Source organism: Micromys minutus (assembly GCF_963924665.1).
Source record: "Micromys minutus genome assembly, chromosome: 17".
Classification (NCBI taxonomy): Eukaryota; Metazoa; Chordata; class Mammalia; order Rodentia; family Muridae; genus Micromys; species Micromys minutus.
This window is the reverse complement of record NC_137952.1, coordinates 26044085-26068839: the sequence shown is the minus strand read 5'-3', so window position 1 is coordinate 26068839 and position 24755 is coordinate 26044085. Positions and strand designations below refer to the sequence as shown.

The 24755-nt window shown below is 42.9% G+C and overlaps 1 protein-coding gene across 1 annotated transcript in view; it reads left to right on the top strand.

Annotated features, from left to right (window-relative positions):
* FSIP1 (fibrous sheath interacting protein 1) overlaps positions 1 to 24479 on the top strand; it is a gene marked incomplete at both ends in the record, with an annotated part of 44614 nt that extends 20135 nt beyond the window's left edge. The window contains 2 exons of the mRNA XM_080931782.1: positions 8805 to 8939; positions 24459 to 24479. Coding sequence (XP_080787908.1) covers positions 8805 to 8939; positions 24459 to 24479 — 156 coding nt within the window. The remainder of the gene's footprint in view (positions 1 to 8804; positions 8940 to 24458) is intronic.
* Between the last annotated feature and the right edge of the window lie 276 nt (positions 24480 to 24755).

Below are 24755 nucleotides of genomic sequence, written 5' to 3'. Positions count from 1 at the left end.
AAATTGCAGACCCCCTCCTCCCAGTCCCGCCTTCCAGTCCCCCTCATACCCTCTTTTTTCCTTTCCCCCACCCCTTCTTCAGAGCAGGGGTGCTCCCTCCCATGGGTACCAGCTGACCCAGGCATATGAAGTCACTGCAGGACTAGGTGCATCCTCTCCCGCTGAAGCCAGACAAGCAGCCCAGCTAGGGGATAAGGATCCAATGGCAGGCGACAGTCAGAGACAGCCCCCACCCCGTTCCAATTGTTAGGGACTCACATGAAGACCAAGCTGCACATCTGCTACAAATGTGTGGGGAACCTTTGCATGTTCTTTGGTTGGTTCAGTTTCTGTGAACCCCTTTGGGCCCAGGTTAGTTGGCTCTGTAGGTCTTCTGTGGTGTCCTTGACCCCATCAGCTGCCTCAGTCCTTCCCTTGACCCTTTCACAAGACCCCTCAAGCTCTGCCTGCTAGTTGGCTGTGGCTCTCTGGATCTGTTTCCATCAGCTGCTGGATGAAGCCCCTCAGAAAACAGTTATGCCAGGTTCCTGTTTGCAAGCATAGCAGAGCATCGTTAATAGTGTCAGAGGTTGGTTCTCTCCAATGGGATGGATCTGAAATTAGGTCAGTCACTGGTTAGCCCAATGTCTGATCCATTTCTATCCCTGCACATCTTGTAGTCAGGACAAATTTTGGGTGGAAGGTTTTGTGGGTAGTTTGGTGTCTTCCTCTCTTCACTGGAAGTCCCATCTGGCTACAGGAACAGTCACTCTATATCCCACCCACACCCCGTTAGGAGTCTCAGCTAGTGTCACCCCCATAAATTCTCGGGAGCCTCCCCATCCCAGGACTCTGGCTTGTCTTAGAGATGCTTCCTCATCGATTCTGTTCTCTTTTCCAGCCCCCCACTCTGATTTGGTCCCCAGCCTTGCTCTCCTCTACCTCTTACCCAGTGCCCTCCCTTTTATCCACCTTCAATGTCTTTTATTTCCCCCTCTGAGTAAAATTCAAGCACCTTTTTTTTCCCCCCTGAGGAGGCAGGGGAGTTGAGACAGGGTCTCTATGTAGTCTGGGCTGTCCTGGAACTCACTGTGTAGGCCAGACTGGGCTTGAACTCACAGAGATCTTCCTGTCTCTGCCTCCCAAGTGCTGGGATTAAAGACATGCACCACCACACCTAATCAAATGATAAGTACGCTTAACCCAAGAGCAGGCTGACTAGGTTAATGCATGCAAGAGCTTCTGCACCTACTGTCTAATCCCAACTGGAGGGTTTCCTCCTGAGCGCTCTTCTCTGAGAGCAGCTGCAAGCAGAGTGTGCTTTCTTCTGGTTCTTTCTACTTTCTACTCATTTGGCTTTCAGTTGGGGATTAGCTGGGAAGATATGAAGTTTAATTTTATCATATCTTTATGATTATGATAGTTCATTATTAGAAAGAAGAGAGAGAATTAATAGTATTCATTCGTCCTTAACAGCCTCTCCTCTTTTTCCTTTGGTACTAGATATGAGCAGAGCCAGTCACTTGCTCCTTACCAGGTCACGTCCTTTCAACTCCTTTAATAGCAGAGATGGAGCATTGCTCTGGTGAAGTGTCTCTCAGGGCTTTGAGATGAGAAGGCTCCCTCCAAAGTTGTTTTACAGAGTGTGGTGTTGTAGAGCACAAAGAAGGCAGTGCCTCACACTGCAAGGTTCACCCTGCTCTCCCTTGCATTTCAGCTCCCAAGGGCTCCTGTTGGGGTGTGCGATGGCTTGAAGAGACAGTGTCTTGGTGTGTGTGTATGTGTGTGTGTGTGTGTGTGTGTGTGCGCGCGCGCGCGGAGGTTGGGCTTCTAAGGGCCAGCAGGGGCGTTTCTAACCCTCTGAGGCAGAAGCAGTGAGGCATTGATCTCAGCGCCAGTCTCTGGATTGGGGTCAGAGTTCATGAAAAGAGAAGGCTGGCATACTTACTGTCATTGGATGCTCCCTGAGACAGTGACACAAACGACTAGAGTGTTTTCCTTGTCTTTACCGAGTTCTGCTTCTCAATAAAAGGCAGTTAATTAAGATGGGTAATAGAACTGCCCACAGGAACCCCGTTTCATCTGACTGGTAGTTGATGGGGTTCTAGGAGAGCCATGATATAAAGTGTCAACAATGTTCCCAAAGAGAAGCTGTCCTCATGGCTGCCAGGCAGTCTTCTTGAACGAGGCTGAGAACTTAGAGATCTGTTCAGGCATTAGAAGGTTGAGTAAACCATGATTCTTTGCTAGCTTTTGTTATTGTCATCTAAATCACAGTTTTCAGAGTCCACATTATGGTTCAGATAAATGGTGTGAAACATAATGGGAAGGAAAAACCTATGTACAACTTTGCTGGTGCAGGCTGAGATCATGTGAAACGGCACTTTTTCTTTTTAACAAAGAGAAAAGATAATCCACTTGGGGTTCCCACTGAAAGAATGAACCGATCAGGAACATAATAGTTGCTGAAAAGAAGAAATTAATGTTCTGTTCTATGCAAAATAGCATATCATTTGGACTTGCATTTTTAGTTTCTTCTTGAAGCTTCTAGCCCAAACCAGCACCATACACTGAACCTTCACGTAGAAATGCAAGCCTGGCAAATGATTTTGTGGCAGCTGGTGTTGGATTGGGATGGCTTCTGAGTAAGCACAATGAAAAGAATTCATAAGTGCGTTATCTCTGTGTAGTTGGCGGGGGATGGGCTCCAATCTGTGGCTGAGTACAAACACTCAGCATCCGAATTCATTTTATTTTCATTCTTCTGCAGACTATTAGCTCATCAGTTCCTCTTCATGAACTTCTAGAAGAATGTCTTTTAAGTGGAATCTAAATTCCTACTCAGAGAAACGTGTGTGTGTGTGTGTGTGTGTGTGTGTGTGTGTGTGTGTGTATTATGTGTTCGTGCAGGCCCTAGTAGAGGCCAGAAGAGGGTGTCAGAGCCTTGAAGCTGGAGTTGTAGGCAGCTGGGAGACACTTTGTGTGCTTCCCAAGAGCAGCAAGTACTTTTGACTGCTGAACTATCTCTCTAGTCTCTAAATTACTACTTTTAAAATAATTCAACAAACAGTGATGAGGGTTTACTGTGTATCAGGAGTTACAGGGGTGTGAAGTCAGGCACATGGGCTGTTTTGAAGTATGAAAGCCTTGCTTCAGCATTTTTCAGACTGAGCAGGTTATATTTAGGAATATGTATGTATATACATTTAAATATATGCATGCAACAAACAATAAAAAAGAAGAGACCATGAGTTTGAAAGGGAGGATACATGGAGGGTTTTGGAGGGAGAAAAGGGAAGGAAAAATGATTTAATTATATTCTAATCTCAAAAATAAGAGAAAAAGAAAAAAGAAAAAAGCCATTAAAAAAGAACAGCAAAGTTATAATATTCATTTACATCTAGGTATAACATTGTTTTTAAAATCACTTCAATGTATAAACATTGCCATCCAAATACCCAAAAGAAAAATATATTATCCCATGTTTGTTGAATACTATTAACAGCATATTATCGATTTTTAAATATTTGAATGTAGTAGTTTTAAAATATCATGTAGAAAATTTAAAAACCATTTATGGCTAACTTATTGAAAATACCTCGGACAACACAGCAGACCTTTAGTAGACAAATGGATAAATAAAAATATAAAACTTTTACTTGTTCATAGCAGCTCTATTTATAATAGCCAGAAGCTGGAAAGAACCCAGATGTCCTTCAGTAGATGAATGGATACAAAAATCATGGTACATTTACATGATGGAGTACTACTCAGCCATCAGAAACAATGACTTGACCAAATTCTTAAGAAAATGGCTGCATCTAGAGAATATCATCCTGAGTGAGGTAACCCAGTCACAAAAGAACAGACATAATATGCAGTCACTGATAGTGGGATGCTAACCCCAGAGGCTCGGACTGCCCCAGAAACAACTCACAGACTGTGTGAAGTTCAAGAAAAAAAGAAAAAAAAAAAAAAACAACAACAACAAAAAAAATAAAAACCAACCAACCAAACAAACAAAAACGTTATGCTTAGTCCTTACACACCAAGAAAACGTTGAGTAATTCCGGGTTACATCCTGTTTTACATGTACTTTTTGCTCATTGTAACTAGTAAGACCTTAATGCAGAGAGAGTATCAAACCTTTAAAAAAAAAAAAAAAAAAAAAGCCAAGCACTGCTGACACAATTGTATTTGTATACATTTATGCAAAAATGTTTAAAATTTTTTTTCTTTTATCTTTGTTTTTTAAAATAAAGTTTAAAAAAAAACCCTTTTACTATATGATAAAAATCCATGGGCTATGTAAGTTATAACAGCAAAGTCATTTGGGACAGCAGTCATGCTATAACTGTAGTAGTGAAAATCCCCTCATATCTATTGTATCAGTTGTTTGTTAACATTGCTGTGCTGTGGGTGGACATGACTTTAACCCCAGTGGCTATTATGTTGGCCAGCTTATGCACCAGTATGGACATGTTGAGAGACTGGTGGCACTTTGAGGAGACAGGGACTATCAGACGGCCATGTGTGCACTACAGGCCTTTTGTGTATATTATACAGCTTCCAGAACACTCTGGAACAATTGGGTCTTTGCATCCAAATCTGTTTCTTGTGTCTTATGTTTGGCTCCTTTCCTTCTGTTTGTTTTGTCTTATGCTAATGCATGAGCTATATCATATATCAGATCACATTACATCATAATCCCTTAGAAGGTTGTTTGTTTTCTGAGAGACAGAAATTGGGTGGACCAGATGGGAGGGGAGGTGGGGAGGATCTGACAGGACTAAAGGGTAAGAATCTCATCTCTAAAGGAAATGTTCCTAAATAAAAATGTAATTTCAGCTAGGAAGAGAAAAACAGCCTTGTTTCATGTCTTAGCTCTGCCCCCCCTTTTTTTTTCTGGCCTGGGGCACTGATCAGAGGTTCCGTAACACCTCCGTTTCACCGTGTAGAAAATGCAGACAGTGACTCCAGGACTGATCAGTCCTGTTCAGTGTCTGCCTCAACAGCACGAGGACCCCAGCTTGACTCCCAGAGCCCACCTCAGAAAAGCCACAGGAGGCTGCCACCTCATAGCATGGGGTGGAAATGGAGCTGTGGAGACAGTTAAATTCATAGGTGGGCTTCCTTAGGCCCACAGAGTGTTTGCAAATACTCGCAGTCAACATTTAAATGTAAATTCAAACAAAAATGCTGATTTCTAGTTTTTGCTTGAGAAATCAGAAAATACAGCCACACTTCACCTGATTCCTCGGTGTCGGCTATGAGACTGGATTAAACTGGGTAGCAGTTGTCTTTTCTGGTTCTCTGCTTTCCTGTGCACTCACTATTCTGTATCATGCTGTCAAGAAAATGGTTTTCTAGGCAAGTTGAAGCCTAGGCTCCTAAATGTAGCTGCTGTGGTTTCTACGTGGTGTTAAGTTGGTAGGCATGGAAACCTGGGATGCATGCTCAGAGGGTCTTTAGACGTCACCGCAGAGATTGCCAAAGCTCTTGTTGTTTGGAGAAGTAAGGGGAACAGCATGCTTCCCCCCTGACCTTAGCAGTTGGTTGGTTGTCACCGTGTTTATGTTAGTCACATACCTGGTGCTAATGAACTACTGAAAAATGGAAAAGCAGCATTTGTCTAAACATGTAGCCACATGTAAAACCAAGAATGTTCTGTTCCTGCTGGTGTCATGTGGCTGCACTTTCTCATGGGCTTCTACATCTCATCCTACGGGAGCCAGAGAACTGGCCAAAGCAGTTTCGTTCATATGGTCTGTGGGTACACTGTGGCTGTCTGTGTATCTACGTCCTGACTCCATAACCAGCCAGTGGATTTTTTCTCTGTATTGGAAATCAGCCTGTAAAATTGCATGATGGCGTGTAATTTTGTTTTTCTCATTTGTAGATAGATTGGATTCCAGCTTTCTCTAGAAATATCTGGGATATGGGAGTTGTGCAACATTCAGTTTCTTCAGTTTTTTAAGTTCTCAGCAACTGGATTCAATAATAAATGGTATTCATTTTTGGCTCTTGTAAAGACAGAGTTTATTCATCTCTCACGTGATCAGTCTTACTAAATCTAGAATTCCATTTCTCGGTTAGAGGTCCCCCCCACCCCCAGTCATAGGAGAGTTTTCAGGAACAGCTCTTACTGACAAGTGGTATTTTTTTGTTCTCAAACCAACGAACTTAATTGAATATAAAGGGTCTCCTAAACTTGACTTATTGTCCTGTGCTTAGAATATTAATTCTATCCCACACGATTTGGTAAACCAAAACAAAACAAGCACTCCAACTATTTGGCTGAGGAAAATTGTGTTTATAGTCATCTTTTCTTGCCAAGGTCACACAGCTGCTGATGGCAACAGTGGATTTGGTTTTGTTTCTTTCTCAACACTAGCTAAAGCTTAGGAACAGCAGACCTCCGCTTGACATGTGATCCTAAAAAATGTACAGTGTCAAGTCTTTTTCCCCCAGGTTCAATGCACAGGTTCCAAGCAGGGATCCAGTTACGGATCAGTCTATGCCAGTGACAGTTCCTGATGCTACCTCCCTCCAGAAACCGTGTCTATTTGTCTCAGGAGTGTCCGTGTGTCTCAGGAGCATCTGTGTTTGCACTGAGGAAGAACCACGCGCAGACTTCAGCACTCCTTACCTCTAGAGCCAGGCTGTCAGAATTCTCATTTAGATCTGGAGAGAGCTCTTGTTCTTCATCCTTACAAATTATTTGGAATTTTATATTTTGTTTTCCCATGATGCCTCCGATGTCAGCCAGGTTTCTTTCATTTCATGGCAACTTCCAAGGTTTAAAAACAGTCTTTTTGACATGTTTTCCTCACCACAGTTGGGCAGCTAACCTACGTCAGCCACGCAGTGGGAGTGGCCTGTAGACAGTAGAGAGTGATCCTGGACACACAGGGTGGAATACCTTTATCCAGGCAGGTCTGTGTCCTTAACACATGGCTGCTTTGAATATCAAATAACCTAGCAAACTCTGAGTGATGTTCTTCGTAGTTGACTTATGAAGAATGAGTTTCTTTAGCTTTAAAGGCTTCTGTTGTCTCAGCCAACATCACAGATACTTTTTAGAGAGTTAACTCAGAATCTCTTAGCAATCAATTAGTCAGAATAACAAATATCAGTTTACTTCAGGGTTAGTTCTCTCCTAATGGTACATTAGACATTTGGAGTACATCACGAGAAACTTTTACTAAATTCTCCATAAAATCCTTTTTGATGTCTCAGAAACAATCTGTTACTTGGAGAATCTGCTGAATTAATTTTCAGAGATCATGAAGACAGTTCTGGCTGGTGCCTGCTGTCAGAAAAGAACTCCCTGGCACCAGGCGTTTGTTGAATTTGCAGTGGGATGCTTGACAGTACCAACATTTTTGTTTGTTTAATTTTTTGTTTGTTTAATTGCTTCCTCTTGACCTGTTTTTATTACATGGTATTCTTCAGACACTTGAACTAGATGACCAAGCTGTCAAAGAGCATGCCTAAAGGAAGGTCTCATGCCCTCCTAGTCTCAGTGCACAGAATTACAGATAAGGCAGTAGAAGTTAAGACCTGGAAAAAGGAAATGGTCTTTCTGCTTATGAAATTAACATGTTTGCTGTTATTCATGAACCACAAAAAATATCACACACACACACACGCACACACACACACACACACACACACACTCACCCTAACTGAATGTGAATGTTGGTCTCTTATTCCTGTTTCCTGTGTGGACACCTGGAGGAGGATGTCTGTGGGAGAGAAGAAAGTTCATTTAGTTTAGATACAGAATCAAGAAGGGCCCATATCTAGTCACCAAGAAATGCTATTACTTTTGAGCAGCTATGCTTCTGTCAAGAACAATGTGATCGGCAGCCCTGACGCGGTCACCAAGTGCTTCCTTTGTATAGTGCTTCCTGTGTTTGAAGGACATGTCTGTTGGGTGCTGTGATGACTTTGGCCAGGTCTCATTTTCCTTTCACAGATGACAAAATGGGGGCTCTGAGATTACTCAATTGGTTATGTCATCCTTGTCAGGAACCAGGTGGAACCAAGATTCAAAGCTTCTGGTGTAGCCGAGTCCAATTTGTCCCCATTATCATACACCCGCCTCTAAGGACACAGACAGACAGTTGTAAAACGTGTATGTGACAACAGCAGCTGAGGTTGCCTGTGTGTCTCAAGCAGCCATCGGTCTAGCATAGATGGCGGAAGAGCTCATGATGCCTCACTCCTAACTGAGGGGCTACTGGCAATTGATAGCTGCGGGGAGAGGGAGAACCATTTCTCTTTGGAGGTGTGGCTACGGGTAGATGTCTCATGCTTCAGTGGATGGCCCCACACCCGCACGGATGAACAGACTTAAGAGGGGACATGTTGGGGAAGATTCAGGGGGAGTAGGAGGGTGAATGGTGAGTGGATATGATCATATTTCATTGTGTGCATGTCTAAAATTTGCAAAGAGTTAGAGAAAAGCAGAAATGAAGAATGGAGCGGATTGTGAGAAACCTGAAGCCCAGAGTAACAAGTTTATCTACTGAGCCAGGCACAGGCTTCTACTAAACCTTCCTGCTCTTCTGATGACGTCAGATATGGAGTTTATCGACCCATTTGCTTTATGTGTCTTTGGGATTTTAATTCCTCAAATAGGAAACTTGAATAGAATTGTGAGCATGGGTTGAAGGGAAGGGCGATTGTTTGAGCAACACAGTTAACCCTCAAGTCTCAGTCTCATCGGAGGGTCCGTGGCAGCTGGGCCCTAACCCATCTGTGTGTAAATTTGCTTACTTTTAGGTTAGGAGCATGACCTTCTCTTACTTTTAAATTAGGAACATGACTCCAGTGAAGAAAGAAATAAGGAACCAACGCCAGGAGAAAAGATACTCCGGGACTGCAAAGAGCAAAGGGATCGGGAGTCTCGGCTGAGAGCCATCGACGGCAAGCTGAAAGAGATCAGTGAACAGGTGTGACCTTTAGCCTAAAGCCCAATGGTTAACACTCATTGTACCAAACAACAACGGAAAATCGCTGAGTTAGATTGGTTTTTCTAATCATTGTGTAGGATTGGGCAGGGGAAATTGCCAGTCGGAGTTTAAACAAAAGCTAAAAATAAGATTCATAGGACTTAAGACATTATGATGCAGTAGTTTACATAATATACCCAGAAAATACTATATAAACTGAGAATAGTGACTTATGCGTGAACTTAATGGTCTGTGTCTAACAGTGACACACCTGTTCTTTTTTGTGGAAAAGTTTTATAGACTTTATAAAGTTTAACACTTAAATATTCCTACCTTTTATTAACAATGAATGCATTGTTAATTTTGATATAGTACAAATAATTTTAAGCCTATTTCTTTTTATTGCTTTTAATTAGCTATATCATTATTGATGACAGGTTACTTTTATTTTTGAGTTAGAGTCTTACTATGTAGCCCAGGCTGGCTGTAAATTTTGTCTTTAAGGAAGGAAGGGGTTGTTTTGGTTCGTAGTGTGGGGGTGCGGTCCATCATGGTAGGGAAGGTTAGTGGTAAGAGTGGCTTTTAGCCACTGACCTTGGCATCAGGGGCCAGAGGCAGCTCGTCACATTGCTCCTGAAGTAAGGAAGCAGAGAGCACTGTACAGCCTCTGAAGGATAGCTCTGGGACTGCCTATTCTGCATTCTTTTCTTCTGCTGGACCCTCTAATGGAGCATTCTTTCAGATCACTTCTGTTTAAGCGTCATGACCTGAGTGTGATACCTGGAAGTCCCAGCTAGATAACACATCTATATAAAACATCCTCCATGGGCAGTCTCTCCATCCTTCGCCGTACAGATGATGGAACTCTCGCTCTCTTTTCTCCTCCCTTCTGAAAGTTGGTTGCTATTACTTTTGGTGTTCTACAAGCTTCTCTTCCCACCTAGTCTTCTAAACAATGCCCCCTAGCTCCCCCCCCACCCCTGCTTTATATCACTTCTTAGAGGTAAGCGTCTGTTGTGGGCTCTGTGCTTATGATCCAGACTGCTCAGGCTTCAATGAATCTCAGCTTTGTGATGTTACTATATTGTGAGATTTTTTTCCCAGAGGAAGATGTGAACAACGTCCACCCCTCATTCCCAAGGTCTCCACCAACGTTCACCCTGGGGAACCAATGAGTTTATTAGGCTTACAGAGCTTGGATGGGCGGTTATGGGCAGGAGCTTGGGTGAGCTTGAAGCAGCTCCACTATACTCACTGTGGATGGTGGCTTCCCATGGGGTTCTTCCCCTGGCTTCCCCAAACTACTCTAGTCACATGAGATTAGGGCAGAATCTCAGGCTGGGAAGAGTTGCCGGATACTCTGGTGAGGTGCATTGACCCATTTCATGTCCTCCTCCTGTGAGGGAATACTTAGTCAGCAAGCTCAGTGGTGGTTTCCTGCAAGCAGACTGTCTGGTCTCGGAAGGTGGCAATAGCTCTGCTTTGAGGATAGTGTCAGTATCAGCATCACAGTAAGATGGCGTTTCTGTGAGTGTGTTTCCAGACTGATGAGCAGGTCTGGTACAGATTATATCATGGTACTGATGACGAATCGGAAACTGAGGGGGTAATCTTTGCAGAGGAACCATGATATTCTTCCCCTGACTCAGGAGGAATGAAAGGAAGGGTGGACTAAGAAAAGCAGGCGTGGAAACAAAGATACTGAGAAAGGTTGGTGTGTCCACTGGATCTCAGAGAGAAGGGACAAGAGCTGGCGTGGGCCCAGTGAGGACAAGAAGGGTGCAGTGGTGAGCACTGTCCACCGGAAGTCCAGGAGCAAGGTTTGGAGGTTTCTCTGACAGCCCTCCAAAAGTAGAGACAATGGGCATTGAGCTGAGGCAGGGTGAGGGGAGCTTAGATAATTGAAATGGAGGGCTGTCTTAGTTGGGGTTACCATTGCTGTGAGAAGACCCCATGACCAAGGCAACTATTATAAAGGAAAACATTCCGTTGGGACTGGTGTCCAGTTCAGAGGTTCAGTTCATTATCATTAAGGCAGAAACCATGGCAGCATCCAGGCAGGCATCACACAGGAGAAGTAGCTGAGGGTTCTACATCTTGTTCTGAAGGCAAACAGGAGAAGAATGGCTTCCAGGCAGCTAGGAGGAGGGTCTCAAAGCCCACGCCCACTGTGACACAAGTCGATGACTGTTGTGATCCATTTGTATTGAGAAGTCATGGGGAAATCCTGGCCTGGTGTGGATCTCCTGCAAGTAGACCACTAACAGCAAGTAGGGTTTTAGTGAGCACGGGGGTAATGGAAAGGTGAAGAAAGGAAACACACCTTCTATGACTTGCTACAGGTGAATCTTAAATAACGTTTGGCATTTTTCTGTTCTCCCCAACTTTAAAAGTACATAGGTTTTGCACTTGTAAAAAGCATTGGTGTTTATAAATATTAGAATTTATTGCTGTTATTGTCTCCTTCCTGATTAGTGATCTGTTAGCATTTAGAGACAACTGTAAGAATGAATGAGACTTAGTCTTACTGGTAACTCAGATTCACATTCTCACACCTGTTAAAACAGTGGGAATGTCATCACTGTGACCCAACAGTGTGCGAGGTAGGATGGTATGGGATGGGGAGAGTAATGTACTAGTATTAGCTTTTAAAATAGTTTAAAATAGAATAATACATACAGCAGTGACTTTCCCATTTTTTCTAAAGGAAGAGGAGTCATAATTAAGGACAGCCTATAATTTCATTTATCGCTTAGAGATATTGTAATCCATGATGAACTTCTTGATAATTTAAGAAGTAACAACAATTTATGTTTTATCTAATTTCCTAAGGTATTGAGTGTTCCACTTTGTTATTACTGATGCTTTAAAAGAACATCCCTAAGTTCGAGAGTGAGGCAAAACACCTTTAAAGAAGTGGGATAATTCTATCTTTTAGGGCTTTCATTTTTAGCTTTTGGATTCTCAAAAGCATCAGCGATCAGACTTTGCCTCAGCAAGCCCATCACCGACACAATGGACAGTGGGTTTTTGGTGTAGTTGGGAAAGGCTCTTCACGGTTCCAGACATTCCAAAACCATCTACTCCACGCCTCAGGTCTTTATTGTCTACTCCACTCTGAGTCTTTTCATTATTTTCATCCTTCGCCGTTGCTGCTGCATCCTTGCACATTCCTTCCCGCTTCTGTTTCCTGGAAACCACAGTTCAGCCTTGTTTGCTGAACTGTCACTGCATCAGCCTTGTTGGCTCTCTAAGCCCCGTTGCTGAGCATTGAGGATAAGAATGTGGTTCACAAAGGGCTATCAATCCTCTGCTCTTTCTTTTAGTCTGACATGTGCTCATCATTTAACCTGCTGTAAGAATATGTGGAGCCTGATCCAAAGACCAGTGGGTTTGTTTGCTTGGAGGATGGGTTAGAGGTCACACCTCTGGTTGTTAATCACTGGCAGATCAGTTGTACAGTGTGGAAGTTTGTCACATGGGCTAGTTCTGTAGAATAAAAACTCGAGTATGGAACAGATAAAACATCTTTCAAAAACTCACAAGTAGTTAACAGTAGACTTGGGCCAACCTTCAGTTCTTCTGGTACCTTAGTCTGTGAACTTCTCAGTCAATAGTCACTAGTTACTTCAGTGTGGGTTGGCCGTTTTTTGTGTGAGATTTGTGACTATGTTGTATGGACTGTGCCACCATGCTTGGCTTTTTTATGTTGGTTCTCGGAAGTGAGCTTAAGTCTTCATGTTTGCACAGCAGGTACTTCGCCAACTCAGTTCTCTCCCTAGACCACATGCACATAGCATTTATTAGCATATTCTCAGCTGTTAGCAGTCAATGGGTGGGTCTAATTTATGAATTAAGTGAATACATGTATGTATAGGAGGAAACAGTGGAGATGGGGTTTGGTACTAATTGGGGTATTACCCATCCAGTGGGCTCTTGGAACATGTCTCTGGGGAGTGGGTGCTGCTTTCCCTGTGGTTGTCATCTGAAGACTCTTCTAGCCTAAAGAAAGGATTGACTAGGACAGTGACACACAGTGACAATCGTCAGGACACTTGGCTTGCTACTGGTGGCTAAGAAAAGTTACCCAATATAAATATAGGTACCCTATATTTTATTAAGGACAATGTGCTGACTAACAAAGTTAACTTGATCTTGGCACAACTCCTTTGTGAAAACTAGTGGCTGACAGTTTGAGTCTGAGGGATGGCACTGACCAGTAGACTACTTGGAGGGTTGTGCATTCAGTCCTTTGTTTGTGTTGATACCAAGGCCGTGGCTTTGAGCAGCCATACTTCTATGTCTCAGTATCAGGACATGGCTCTTTTCTCTGTTTTCTATGTAGCCTTGTGTTTCCTGGACCTAGACTCTCCTAGATATACTCTTGATATAGCTAGGTTCTGCCTTGGAATTTAGTTTAATCATGGGCTCCCATATGCCAAGGGATTATATGGAGGCCCATTTCTTGACATACCAGACATAGAGATGATCTATGGGTATTAAATTGCAATTGTCAGTCTCTTTTGTTTGTGTGACATGACATCATTAGTCTTCAGTACTTCATTTTTGACACTATTATTTTGGGAGAAGATGTTGTACATGAGAAATATCATATCTAAAATTCTGCCTGAATTTTTTATTTAAAAAGTTGTTTGAGGCTGGCAAGGTAGCCTTGGGGGCGGGGTGGTTATCAGGCCTGGTGACCTGAGTTCAATTCTTTGGATCTACATGTTGGAGGGAGAGAACTTACTTCTGTAGGTTGTCCTGTGACCTCCACGTGTGGGTCATGGTCCATGAGCAAACATACATACAGCTTCATTAATTCAAGGTAAGGAGCACCCCTAGCTTCTGGACCATCAATAATGTCTACATATTGGGGACTTTGGTTTCTTCTAACACATGTATGGACACAAACACAAATTAAATAAAAATAAAGACGTTTAATTTTTACTTTGGATCAGTGTTGTATATTGATCTAAATGTATGTTTGCCTTGGCTTTAAAAATGAGACAACTTAAAACAATACTCTAATAGTGAAACAAGGTGTGTCTCTGTAGGGCATGAGGGTGTGAGAATAGAAACTTACATGGAAATGAGAGTGTGCGTGCTACATAAGCTGAGAGTTTGGTTAAGGTGGAGCAGCCCACGGGGGCTGGGTACCCCAGTCTCCTGAGGAGGCAAGGGGGTACAAACGTTGTGTTTCCATGGGGATAGCAGAAGGCTGGAAAAAGGAGGAACACCCTGAAAGTATTGCCTAGAATTATGAATCAGGCAAGGTTTCATGTTTAGAGACAAGCATGGCCTTGCAGTCAGATTCTGTGGGTAAGACAGTTCTGGCTTTACTCACATGACAGACTAGATGTCTGAAGAAACTAAAAAGACCCATTCAAGCTGCATAAGATGTATTTTTGTAGGGTAATTAAAAACAGTTCATTATTTTTATTGAGATATAACCATAAAATTTTGTGGATTAAAATTTTAATCTATACAGGGTAGAGTATAATAATTTGCTACATAGCTTCATTCAGTCAAGGTAAGGACCTCTCCCAGCTTCTGGGCCATCAGTAATGTCTACATATGGGGGACTTTGATTTTTTCTAATTATTTTGAAATAGATCATAATTTATTGAAACCAATAACTATCCTATGTGCTAGAGAAAATCACAGTGAATTTGTCTGTGTTTTTACACCCCTTTACCTAACTTGCTTCTGTTCCATTTCTTCCACACCCTTTCCAGTCTCTAGTGACCACCATTTTGGCTCATTTTTTCCAGATGAACATTTTAGTTTCCACAAGTGAGTGAAGCCATATTTTCTTTTCTGTGCCTGGCTTATTTTCCTTAACACAGTGGCCTCCATGGTGCTGCAAATGACTGAACCTCGTTTATTTTTTTAAAGATGGAGAAACATTCCATTGTGTACACACAACATTTTCCTGGCCCATTTATTCACCGATGAACAGCTTGGTGGATTCTTGACTTAGCCATTGTGAGTGGTGCAACAGTAATGTGGCGAGCTGTCAGCCTCTCTTCGGTATTATGACGTCACTGCTTTGGGGAACATACTTCTTCATGGGATGGCTGGATCACATAGTACGTGTATTTTTAAAGTTGTTTCTGTACTGTTTTCTATAATTGCTGTACTAGTTTTCCTTCCAACAATAACGAATAAAAGATGTCATTTTACTTTGCACCTGCATCTGCATTTCTTCTTTCAGAGGTTTTGATGATGAGCATTCTCCCTGGGATGACAGCATGGTCCTGGTCTGGTGGTTTTCTCAAGCACTTCCTGGCCATTTTTATGTCTTCTTTTGATAAAAGTCCATTCAGACATTAAAATTAGCCCCAAATACCCTGGATACAAACTTTTGTTGGATGGACACTTTTCTCCTATGCTTTCTAGTAGTGATTTCAGGTGTTAACAGTGAGGCCTTTGGTATTTTTTTGTATGGAGAGAGATAGAATATCTAGTTTCACTGATTTGCATATTCGTCATGATTCTCGGCATTCTTCTGACTCCTCTCTGGTGTATGCTCCTAAAGAAGACACACCTGGCGGAGGGGTTGCAGATTAGTTTTGGGTTTCTGTATTCTGTTCCATTGGTTTCTGTGTTGATGTCTGTCCAGTAACATGCTGTTTGGTTGCTGTAGCTTTGTAGTCGATGCCTTTAGCATTTGGTAGGGTTGGGGTGGGGCTGACTTGACTGTTCCGAGCTTTTGTAAGTTTCATGTGGATTTTAGGGTTTTTCTTTGATTTCTGTGTGGAATGCCATTGGTGTTTGGATGGGAAGTTCATTGATCTCGGGTCCCTTTGGGCAGGATGGCTACATTAGCTGTGCACTAGTACTTCTCATCCATGAACACAGGGCAAGTTTCTATTCTTTTATGCCTTGAATAATTTCTTTCCTTGGAATTAGCATGTGAAAGTGCTGCTGTTTGTATGATGGTGTTTGTATTCTTCAACTGCACCAAATTTCTTTATCAGTTTTAATATATTGGCTTCTTAGAAATATCTATTTAATGTACATGAGTGTTTTGCCTGCATTGTGCACGTCTGTGTGCCAGAGGAGAGTGTGAGGTGCCCTGGAGACTAGTTACAAATGGCTGTAAGTTGACATGTGGGTCCTCTTGAGAAGCAGTCAGTGCTCCTAACCGCTGAGCCATCTCACATGGGTCTTAGAGCATGTCTGAGATGACAGACATGCCATGGAGTTCTGGGTGGAAAGAACTGATAAGACAAGATGAACTCAGGGAACAGCACTGTCTCTGTGCTATCCTGATTTTCGAAGGCCTGAGGTGTGGCTTAGGATGCATGTAGGGATTTCAGAAAGTGAAGCCCAATGCAGGGTGCAGGTCAAACCCGAACTCCCCTGCTGAGCTGATACTCCACATGTGAAAGATCAATGGAAAAGTAGGGAAAACCTGTCTGGGATTGGGGCTTGTGGGGGCGAGGGGGCACATACATACATCTCTGCCTTGGTTGTGGGTGGATTGGCATATAGAAAAATCTCTCCCGAGAATTTCTAAGTAGAGCCTTGGTTTTGAGTTTGCATCTACACGACTCGTAGCTCTAGGTCTTATGTTGGGGGAGCTTCCGGCTCCTGGTGAAAGGAAAGGAAAATGCCCCTGAAGAGTGAAGTTTAAGTCCAGACGTTAACTAACTCTCACAGGGGAAGCCGAAGAACTCGAGTCCACAATAAAGAACTGCCTGCTTTTCCTTCCCTGCCAAGATCTCAGGGCCAACCCTGAGGGAGAGTCAGCAGAGAAAGACCCACCCACTGAGAACACAAAGTCTGGAGGGTCCAGAACGTAACCCTACTCCTTTGAATATGTCTAAAGAAAGAAAGGGGGCTCTGGACTGTGGCAAAAGAAGAATCCAGGTGGTGCCCAGCAATGCTTACACAAACACTGGTATGAGAAAGGTTCTTGGGGTGGGCCTTGATCTTTTATGCGGGGTCCTGGAGCCACACTGGTCACCCTCCTGTTTCTGTGGCTTTTCTAAAGCATTGAAAGATTCTTGAGAGACCACCTTCTGTATTTTCAAACCAGCCAGAGAACCGTTGTTCTGCAGCTTTCCAGAACTTGTAGACCGCGGTTGTGCACACGATATGTATGGATACTATTACAGCTTGCTCAGGGTAATGCTTTCTCTACCTGACAGCTCAGTTTCCCATTCACTCCCCTCTTCCCCTCTCCCAGGAGCATTAGGCAGTTCCGATCTTGTATTGACTCATTTTGCCCTTTCCAGGATGGCACCGAGCAGAACATTATGGCAGGTGAAGTCCGCCCTGACCCATGTCCCTCCTCCTTATCTGGAGAGTGGTCTCCCTCGCCTTTTCGTCAATTGACAGATCACGCCATTCATTGCATGGCGTCCTTTGTTAGTATGTCTTGATTGCATCCATATTTCGGCAGTTTTAAACCTGCAGGTTTCTGTGTGGATGTGTTTCCAGTTTACTTGGTTATGTATCTAGGAAAACACTTGATGAGTCTTATGGTAAGCGTACATCAACTTCGTGTGAATTTGCCAAGCCATCTTCTACAGCGGCTGCTTCATTTCCATCAATGAAGAACGAGAATTCCTATTTCTCATCTTTGTCAGACTCTGATGTGGCTGCTGTTTAGAACTGTGGCCGTTCTAATAGGTGTAGAGTATTGCTGATTGAATTTACAGGTCCCAAGGATAAGTGAGGTTGAGCCCTGTGTATATGTGTCTTTCCCATGTGCATTCAGTGTTTAGTGAGTTGTCTGCCCAGATAGCCTTTCCTTCTCTAATTGGGATGTTCATTTGCTTATTGGCGACTTTTATTTGTTTATTTCAGATTTAATTTTTTATGAAATATGAGTTTCTGAAATTTCTATCTTCTCTTGTCTTTTATTTTTTAAGTTTACAACATATTTCTTATTGTTTCCAATGATTAGTTATGTTTTCTTGTTACAAATAAAAGCAATATGAAATACCAGAGTTTAAAGACTCATTTTGAATAATATATAACTGTTCTTTTCATAGGTCAAAAGCGATGGATATTGGCAATTTTATGTAATTTAACACAATAGAAACCAAAACTCCTATCTAGTTTTCTGCCCGAGAACCTGTCAGTTACAAGATAACTCTGGGCAAAAACTAGGCTCACATTAGAGTCATAAGCAAATCCAGATTTCATAGCACAGCCTCAGTTCCCAAAGAGAACTCTGGCTACAGTTGCTTTGCTCACCAACCATTGGGGGGCTATTATCCTAAGAATCCTTCCTGCTTAAAGTTGCCTTTAAAATACAAACTTGCCCGGTAATGGCCCAAATACTCTGGCTCCTAGCTTTGGTTTAGAGCATCTCTTCATCATCCCTAGATGCAGAAGCATTTCCATGTTTCTGAATCTGTTGCTGAGTTTGTGTGGGGACCCTTGGGCTGCATAGGGGACAGTAATGCTTTGTATGGCCTGGTGACCAGCCTTTCTTTCCTGTCCAAAGCAAAAGGTTAGCCCTTCAGGTATTTGTCAGGGCTTTAAAATGGAAGCAATGTGCTGTAACTGTTTTTGAGTCCTAATTCATGACTAGTTTTATATTACTTGTTCCACAAGAGAGTCCAGAGTTAATTAGATGTTGATTCTGTGTCTTTACTATGTGTGAAGCTCAGAACAGGAAGTGAGGTACTGACTTAGACCTTTGATCCTGCAGGAAAGGATGGGACTAGTCGCCAAATCTGCAGTTGTAAAGGATAAAAGAAAAGTAGGAGACATGGCAAAAGTGCTCAATGTGTCCAGAAGGAAATATCAAAATGGAGAATAATTACAGCCAAGAGGCCTGGGAAGGCTTTATGGGAACAGAAACACTCGCTGAACCTTAAAGAACATATAGGGTTTCTTTTGGCTCAGACGAGAACGGGGAGAGAAAGACTGTAAGGCTGGGAAGGGCCGGCTGTGGAAACCTTGGGCTGTGTCAGGGAACAGCAATGTGGATTAAATATGCAGTGTGGACTTCCCGCCAGTGACACAGAGAGTCATGATATTTTAGAAACCGGAGTTTTGCTGGAGCAAGACTGTGAACAGCCTTGTCTGGGTATGAGTTGCAGCCGAAAGCACGTGGTTGGCAGGTAGGCTCTTGACCTGCCATGGCTGGGCCTCCACACTTGTGAGATCCAGAAAGCCACATTTCAGTGTCTTTTAGGATAAAAGGCCTCTAGGGCAGTGACAGAATGAAGGCAAACACAATGTCCACATAGCAACAGCTCTTCAGATCAGTTTGAGCAGCTCTGACGTTAGGGAGATCAGTTGCATGAGTTTAGAATTTTTGCAAATGCCTTGGGACAAAAGTCTAATATTTGGGCAGTTTGTCCATTGGATAGAAGTGAATACAGGGAAATAAAACTGTATTGGTCCAATAGAGCAATAGGGAACTGCAAATGGCCGGTGAGCTTTTCAGATCAGTTTAATAAGATCTGAGCTGAACGGTCAGCAAGTTGTTATTGACAGGCTGACTGTTCATTATCAACAAAGACACGCATGGAAAGTGTCTGAAGGACCAGCTTGACACACAGCCGCTGGTAAAGTGGAGGATTCGTGTCAGATAGTATGACCCTGAAGCTTCCACTGTCCTTGCTCTGTCAGACACCAATGCTGTGGACCTTTCTGAGTCCTTCGGAAATCTCTTTTTCCCGTCACACTTTCTCCTCTAAGACTTGCAAGCACGTTGGTACAGTTACAGTTGCAGTCACCGTTCATTGTCCCCCTTTTTGCTCTAAAATTCAGAGGCAGCCATGTTCCTAGGAAAAGCCCTAACTCTTCTTTCTATTGAAGGCATGGGGAGAGACAAGTCTGTTTAATCAGGAGAAAAAGGAAGTTTTCTGAGGAGAAAAGAGCTCGGTTGGGCCGTGCCTCTGTCCTTCCCTCTTCTTCATGGCATCTGAGGACATTGCCGGGCGCTTTGGAGGCACCCCGAAACCAGTCAGTGAAGAATGTGGAGAAGGCTGAGGCAGTGAGTTTGTCACAAAGCCTCTGCCTCACCTCTGTTTGCCTTGGGCTGATTTCCTCAAATAGGACAAGCCAACGCTGGTTTGCTGTTTTTTTTTTTTTTTTTTTTTTTTCTGGAATCCATGGTAACTGATCTAGAGTCCACCTCTGGGCATTCTGCAGATCCCCAAAGATCACTAACGATGACCATCATCTGTAGAGTGTGTGGAACAATCTCAGACCACTACCATCCCCCACAAGTGCAACCAAACACGTCATTTGAGATCTCCCAGGAGTTCAGAATGTTAAAAGAAAGCGCTGTGATCATACTTAGCCCAACATACCCCAAATATGTAAGTGTGTTCTGCTTCTTTTGCACTGTCTCTGAAATGTAGCCTGTGAGCCACACAGCATGTTGTGGTCTGGGCTAGCCTGGTCTAAGTTCACAGCCACCCAGGGCTGGCAGTTATGGTTACTCCAGAGAACGAAATGACAAATGACATAGGTTGTGTTCATTATAGAGGTATCCCTTTAAAGCCATTTTCACTAATATTCTCATTTTCTAATGCTATAGTAGAAATAGGCCTCAGTGAATTCTAGAAGTTTCTGACATGAGAAAAAATCCCCTGGTAGCGTTTAACTATATACTTTCAAAGCATGTCTGAACTAGGCTGTTAGATTAGATCTTTAAGGCAGACGGTAAGGATGAAAATTGAAGTCTTGCAGTTACTGAAACCTTGTGTGTAGTCTTGGAAAAGAAAGAATGTTCCTAATTTAACTTTTAGGTATAGGAAGAGGTAGGACAAACGTACCTCTTTAGAGTTACTCACAACACAATGTCTATCTAACAGGTTGGGGATCTGTCAACTTTTTTTTTTTTTTTTTTTTTTTTTTTTTTTTTAAACCATTGTGCTGTTTAGACTTTTCCCTTCCTTCAGTTGGGAGAGATGGGGAATCCGGGGGAGCACAGCAGGCTGTCCTCCCTCACATTATGGGCTGGGCTCCATGTCAGTTGGATCAGGGTTTGCATCCCAAAGCTGGAGTGTCTCAATGGCACTACTTTGGGTGCTGCCTGCTACTGTGACCCTTATTAATCCCAGGTCATGTGATGCGTCAGGTATTCCAGAGGGTGTTAACTCTTGACCAACCAGCATCTGCTTTGCGGTATGCTGTTTTAGGCTTCACCGCTACTACAATGCTTCCCTCAGGAACATTAACTGTTTTAAAGGGTTTCTGGGTATGCAGGAGGCTTTGGCCTTTTTCTCTTGCCTGCCACTGCTCCTGGGCTTTCCTCCCCATCCTCCTCCTTCTTGTCCTCCTCCTCCCCCTCCTCCTCCTTCTCTTCCCTCCTTCCTCCTTCCTGTTCCCCACTTTCATCTGTCTCCTGCCTTCCTCTTTCACACTCTTTTTTCTTTCTCTTTGTAACTTGATTCACTTTGTAATAATAATAATAATAATAATAATAATAATAATAATAATAATAATAAATAATGATGATGATGATGATGAATTAATTCTCTTGTGTGTAATTTGAAACAACAAATAACCATCTCAGAATATGAGAAAGGTAAGTTTATTGAGAGATTTCTGTCCAGTTTGTAAAGTACTTGTGCAAACATGGTTACCATGCAGATTTATCTATGTGGTAAAAATGATGTTTTAGGGAATTAGAAACTTAGAAAACTACAAAGAAGAGAAAAATTACTCAGTAATCACTGTTAATTCTTCACTATTATCCTGATTTTTCTTTTCCTTCTTATTTGTGCCCCACAAATTCACCCTATCACCACACAGACACACAAACACACACATAGACACACACAGAGCACACAGATGTATAGACAGACACACCCTTTCCTTTCCTTTCCTTTCCTCTATTTCTTTTTTATTTCCTTCTCTTCCTTCCAGCTTTCTTTATCCCTAAAGAAGGCCTGTGTCATACTGTTGCGTGTGTTTTATAGCTCCACTCTTTCCTCTGACAGTACACATTGGGGTGAGGCACAGAGAAACCAGCGGTTAAGGGCAAGTACTCTGCTTGCAGAGGACCCATGTTGGGTTGCAAGTACTCATGCAGGCAGCTCCTAATCACGTGTGACTCCAGCTCCAGGCATCTAACTCCCCCTGCTTTTGAGAGTCCCTGCGTTCACACACACACACACACACACACACACACACACACACACACACACTCCTATGCATACACATTATTAAAAACAACAAACATAAACTATTTAAAATAAAAACAATGGCAACTTGATACTATGCTACTATGTGACTCCTGAATGGCTCCACTCTTGTTTATTTCTTACAATGTTTAATGTTTTTGTTGTTACAAATTATGATAGATGAGCACCTGTTTGCAATTATTTTCTTGGAATATATCATCATCATCATCATCATCATCATCATCATCATCATCATCATTATTGGTGTTAGAGAGCAACCCTGTGCCTACCACTGAGCTATAGTGTAGTTTTAGTTTTTTGACTCAGGGTCTCACTGTGTAGCTTAGGTGGGTTAAAGTGAAGCTGATCCTGCCTCAGCCTTCCACATGCTACAGTTAAAGTCTTCAGCTACCGTGGGGGCAGGATGTGTTCTTTAGAAGAACTGCTTTGAGCACAGTTAGCAGTATGACTCCAGGGCTTGTGGCTGTGAGCTGCCCTCTGTCAGTGTCTAGAGAGGGGCACCTGCACCTCAGCCCACGCCCATGCTTACCTGCACCCACACTGGTGCCCGAACCCGGGCCTGCCTGAGCCTACACCCATGCCCGCAACCACACCCATGCCCTGGATCCTTTTTATTTTTGCCACCCTGAGAGTTTCAGGATGATGTCATGTCTTGATTTACATTTTTGGATTCTAGAGAATTTGAATGTGTTTCCAAATATTTATTAGTAGTTTGTATCTTGGAACATTTATTTATCAAAGTGTTCTTTCTTTGAGAAAGCTGTCTTTCTGTGGGTAGACATATACTTGCTGTCATAAATGCGCCACATTTAATCTTTAACAAAATGTTAATTCTTGTTACTGTTGTCTGCTGTTGAAGTTTTTTGAGGTGTCGCTTTCCATGTTATTGCCAGTGGAGTCATGTATAAGAAATATATTTGGCTGTTGCAACTTGTTTTTCGTTTCTTGAAAAGATCTGTCAAAAGTATTTATTTTCTTTTCCGTGTGAGCTCTGCACTACTTCTGGACTGTTTTGATTAAAGCTCCCCCACCCCAACCCCCAGCTAATTACCTTCTGGCCAAAGAGCTTGGCTTTAGCCTTGAGGATCGCAGCTGATGCGTTTGCTGCAGTTTCAGAATCTAGGCTTTAGATGAGCAGTGGTAAGAAGAGACAGAGATAGTTCTCTTCATTTAAAACCCATTCCGTCGGCTTGTAGGGTTCACATCTAACTGGGGAGCAGCAGTTTACCATTCGTAGTTTGTTCTTTGAATCTCTACATCTTGTAAAATTGTACACAACTCATGTGACCTACGCTCACCGGGCAGAAATGGCCTTGGCACGTTGCTCAAGCAGAGGCACACTTGAGAGTCTGTGGAGGCCGAGGCACCTTCTGAACACAGGACTTTCCGAGTGGAAGGGTCCCCACTATCATGAAAATAGCATGGGAATGTGAACTTTAACCAGGAAAGAGAGTATACAGTGAGGAGGGCAGGGAGACAGTTCACCGAGGAAGACATTGCTTTGTGAGCCTGACGGCCTGCATTCCCAGGAGTCCACAGCGGAAGAAGACAACTGACTCCAAAGTTGCTCTTCGCCCTTCATACACGTGCTGTGGTATGTGAATACCTGCACATACACGTGAGTGCACACTTACACACATACACTCCACAATAACAACAAAAACGACTAAAAGGTGATACAATTAAATCTGTGCCTCTAAGCATTTGAAATTGGGTAGGGGACAGAAGACCAAAACATGTAACTAGTGGGTATAGAAACAGTAATGAAAGATTTTGAAGGATTGATTATGGAAGATCATAGGTGAGAAAGAAAACACTTCAGGTAGAGGTTGCAGTGTCTTTCTAAGGGGAGTAGGGGTGCACAGCAGAAGAGAAGCAGCCGGGCAGCAGATGCCACATGTCTGGAGCTTGGCAGCTGCAGGAAGCAGCAGGCATCAAGGTGGCGGTCGGGACAGCAGTGCTCCTGGTCAGGGTGCTACCCCAGAGGTCCAGTGAATGCCTTCGTCATCAATGGCATGGCTACCAGACACACGTCAGGGAAACAGGTTAGAACAGGGACACAGGGGAGGCTAGAGAAACAGCTTACAGAGGAGCAGATGGAGAGCTGACACAAAACTGTCTACCCTTCTAGGACTGCTGGGGAAACAGAAATCTCACGAATGGTGGATTTTGTCTTACTGTAAAATGTTGGGAAAGCAGCTAAGAAAGAGCTGTTTGAGAGACTTTGCCTCACGTTGGTTATGTCTTCAGCTTCCCATTGGTTGGCTTTGGTCTTTCAAAAGGAGTCCATGCCTAATCAGAACTCAGCATGGCGTTGTGCTCAAATGCAGGAGCTTCCCATAATTCCTAAAGCCTGACATTTTGATTTTTGTATTCTTAACCACCCCAGGTTGAGGAATGCTCAGGTTGATAACTCCTGGTAAACAGAATGAGTGGATTTCGTGGAGATGGCTGCTTGCTAAAATCCTTGATCCAGAGTGAAAAAAAAAAACCAAACAAACAAAAAACCAAAAAACCACAGTTTGTAAAGTGTAACTATTCTCTCTGTATTTTATAATACATTATACTTCTCGAAGTGTGTATCCTTCTGCAGTTTAAAACTTAATTGATTTGGCAAATACCTATTGTATATCTCTCGGACACAGTGTGCTGTCCTGATGCATGCGTACATAGTCGGATGATTAAC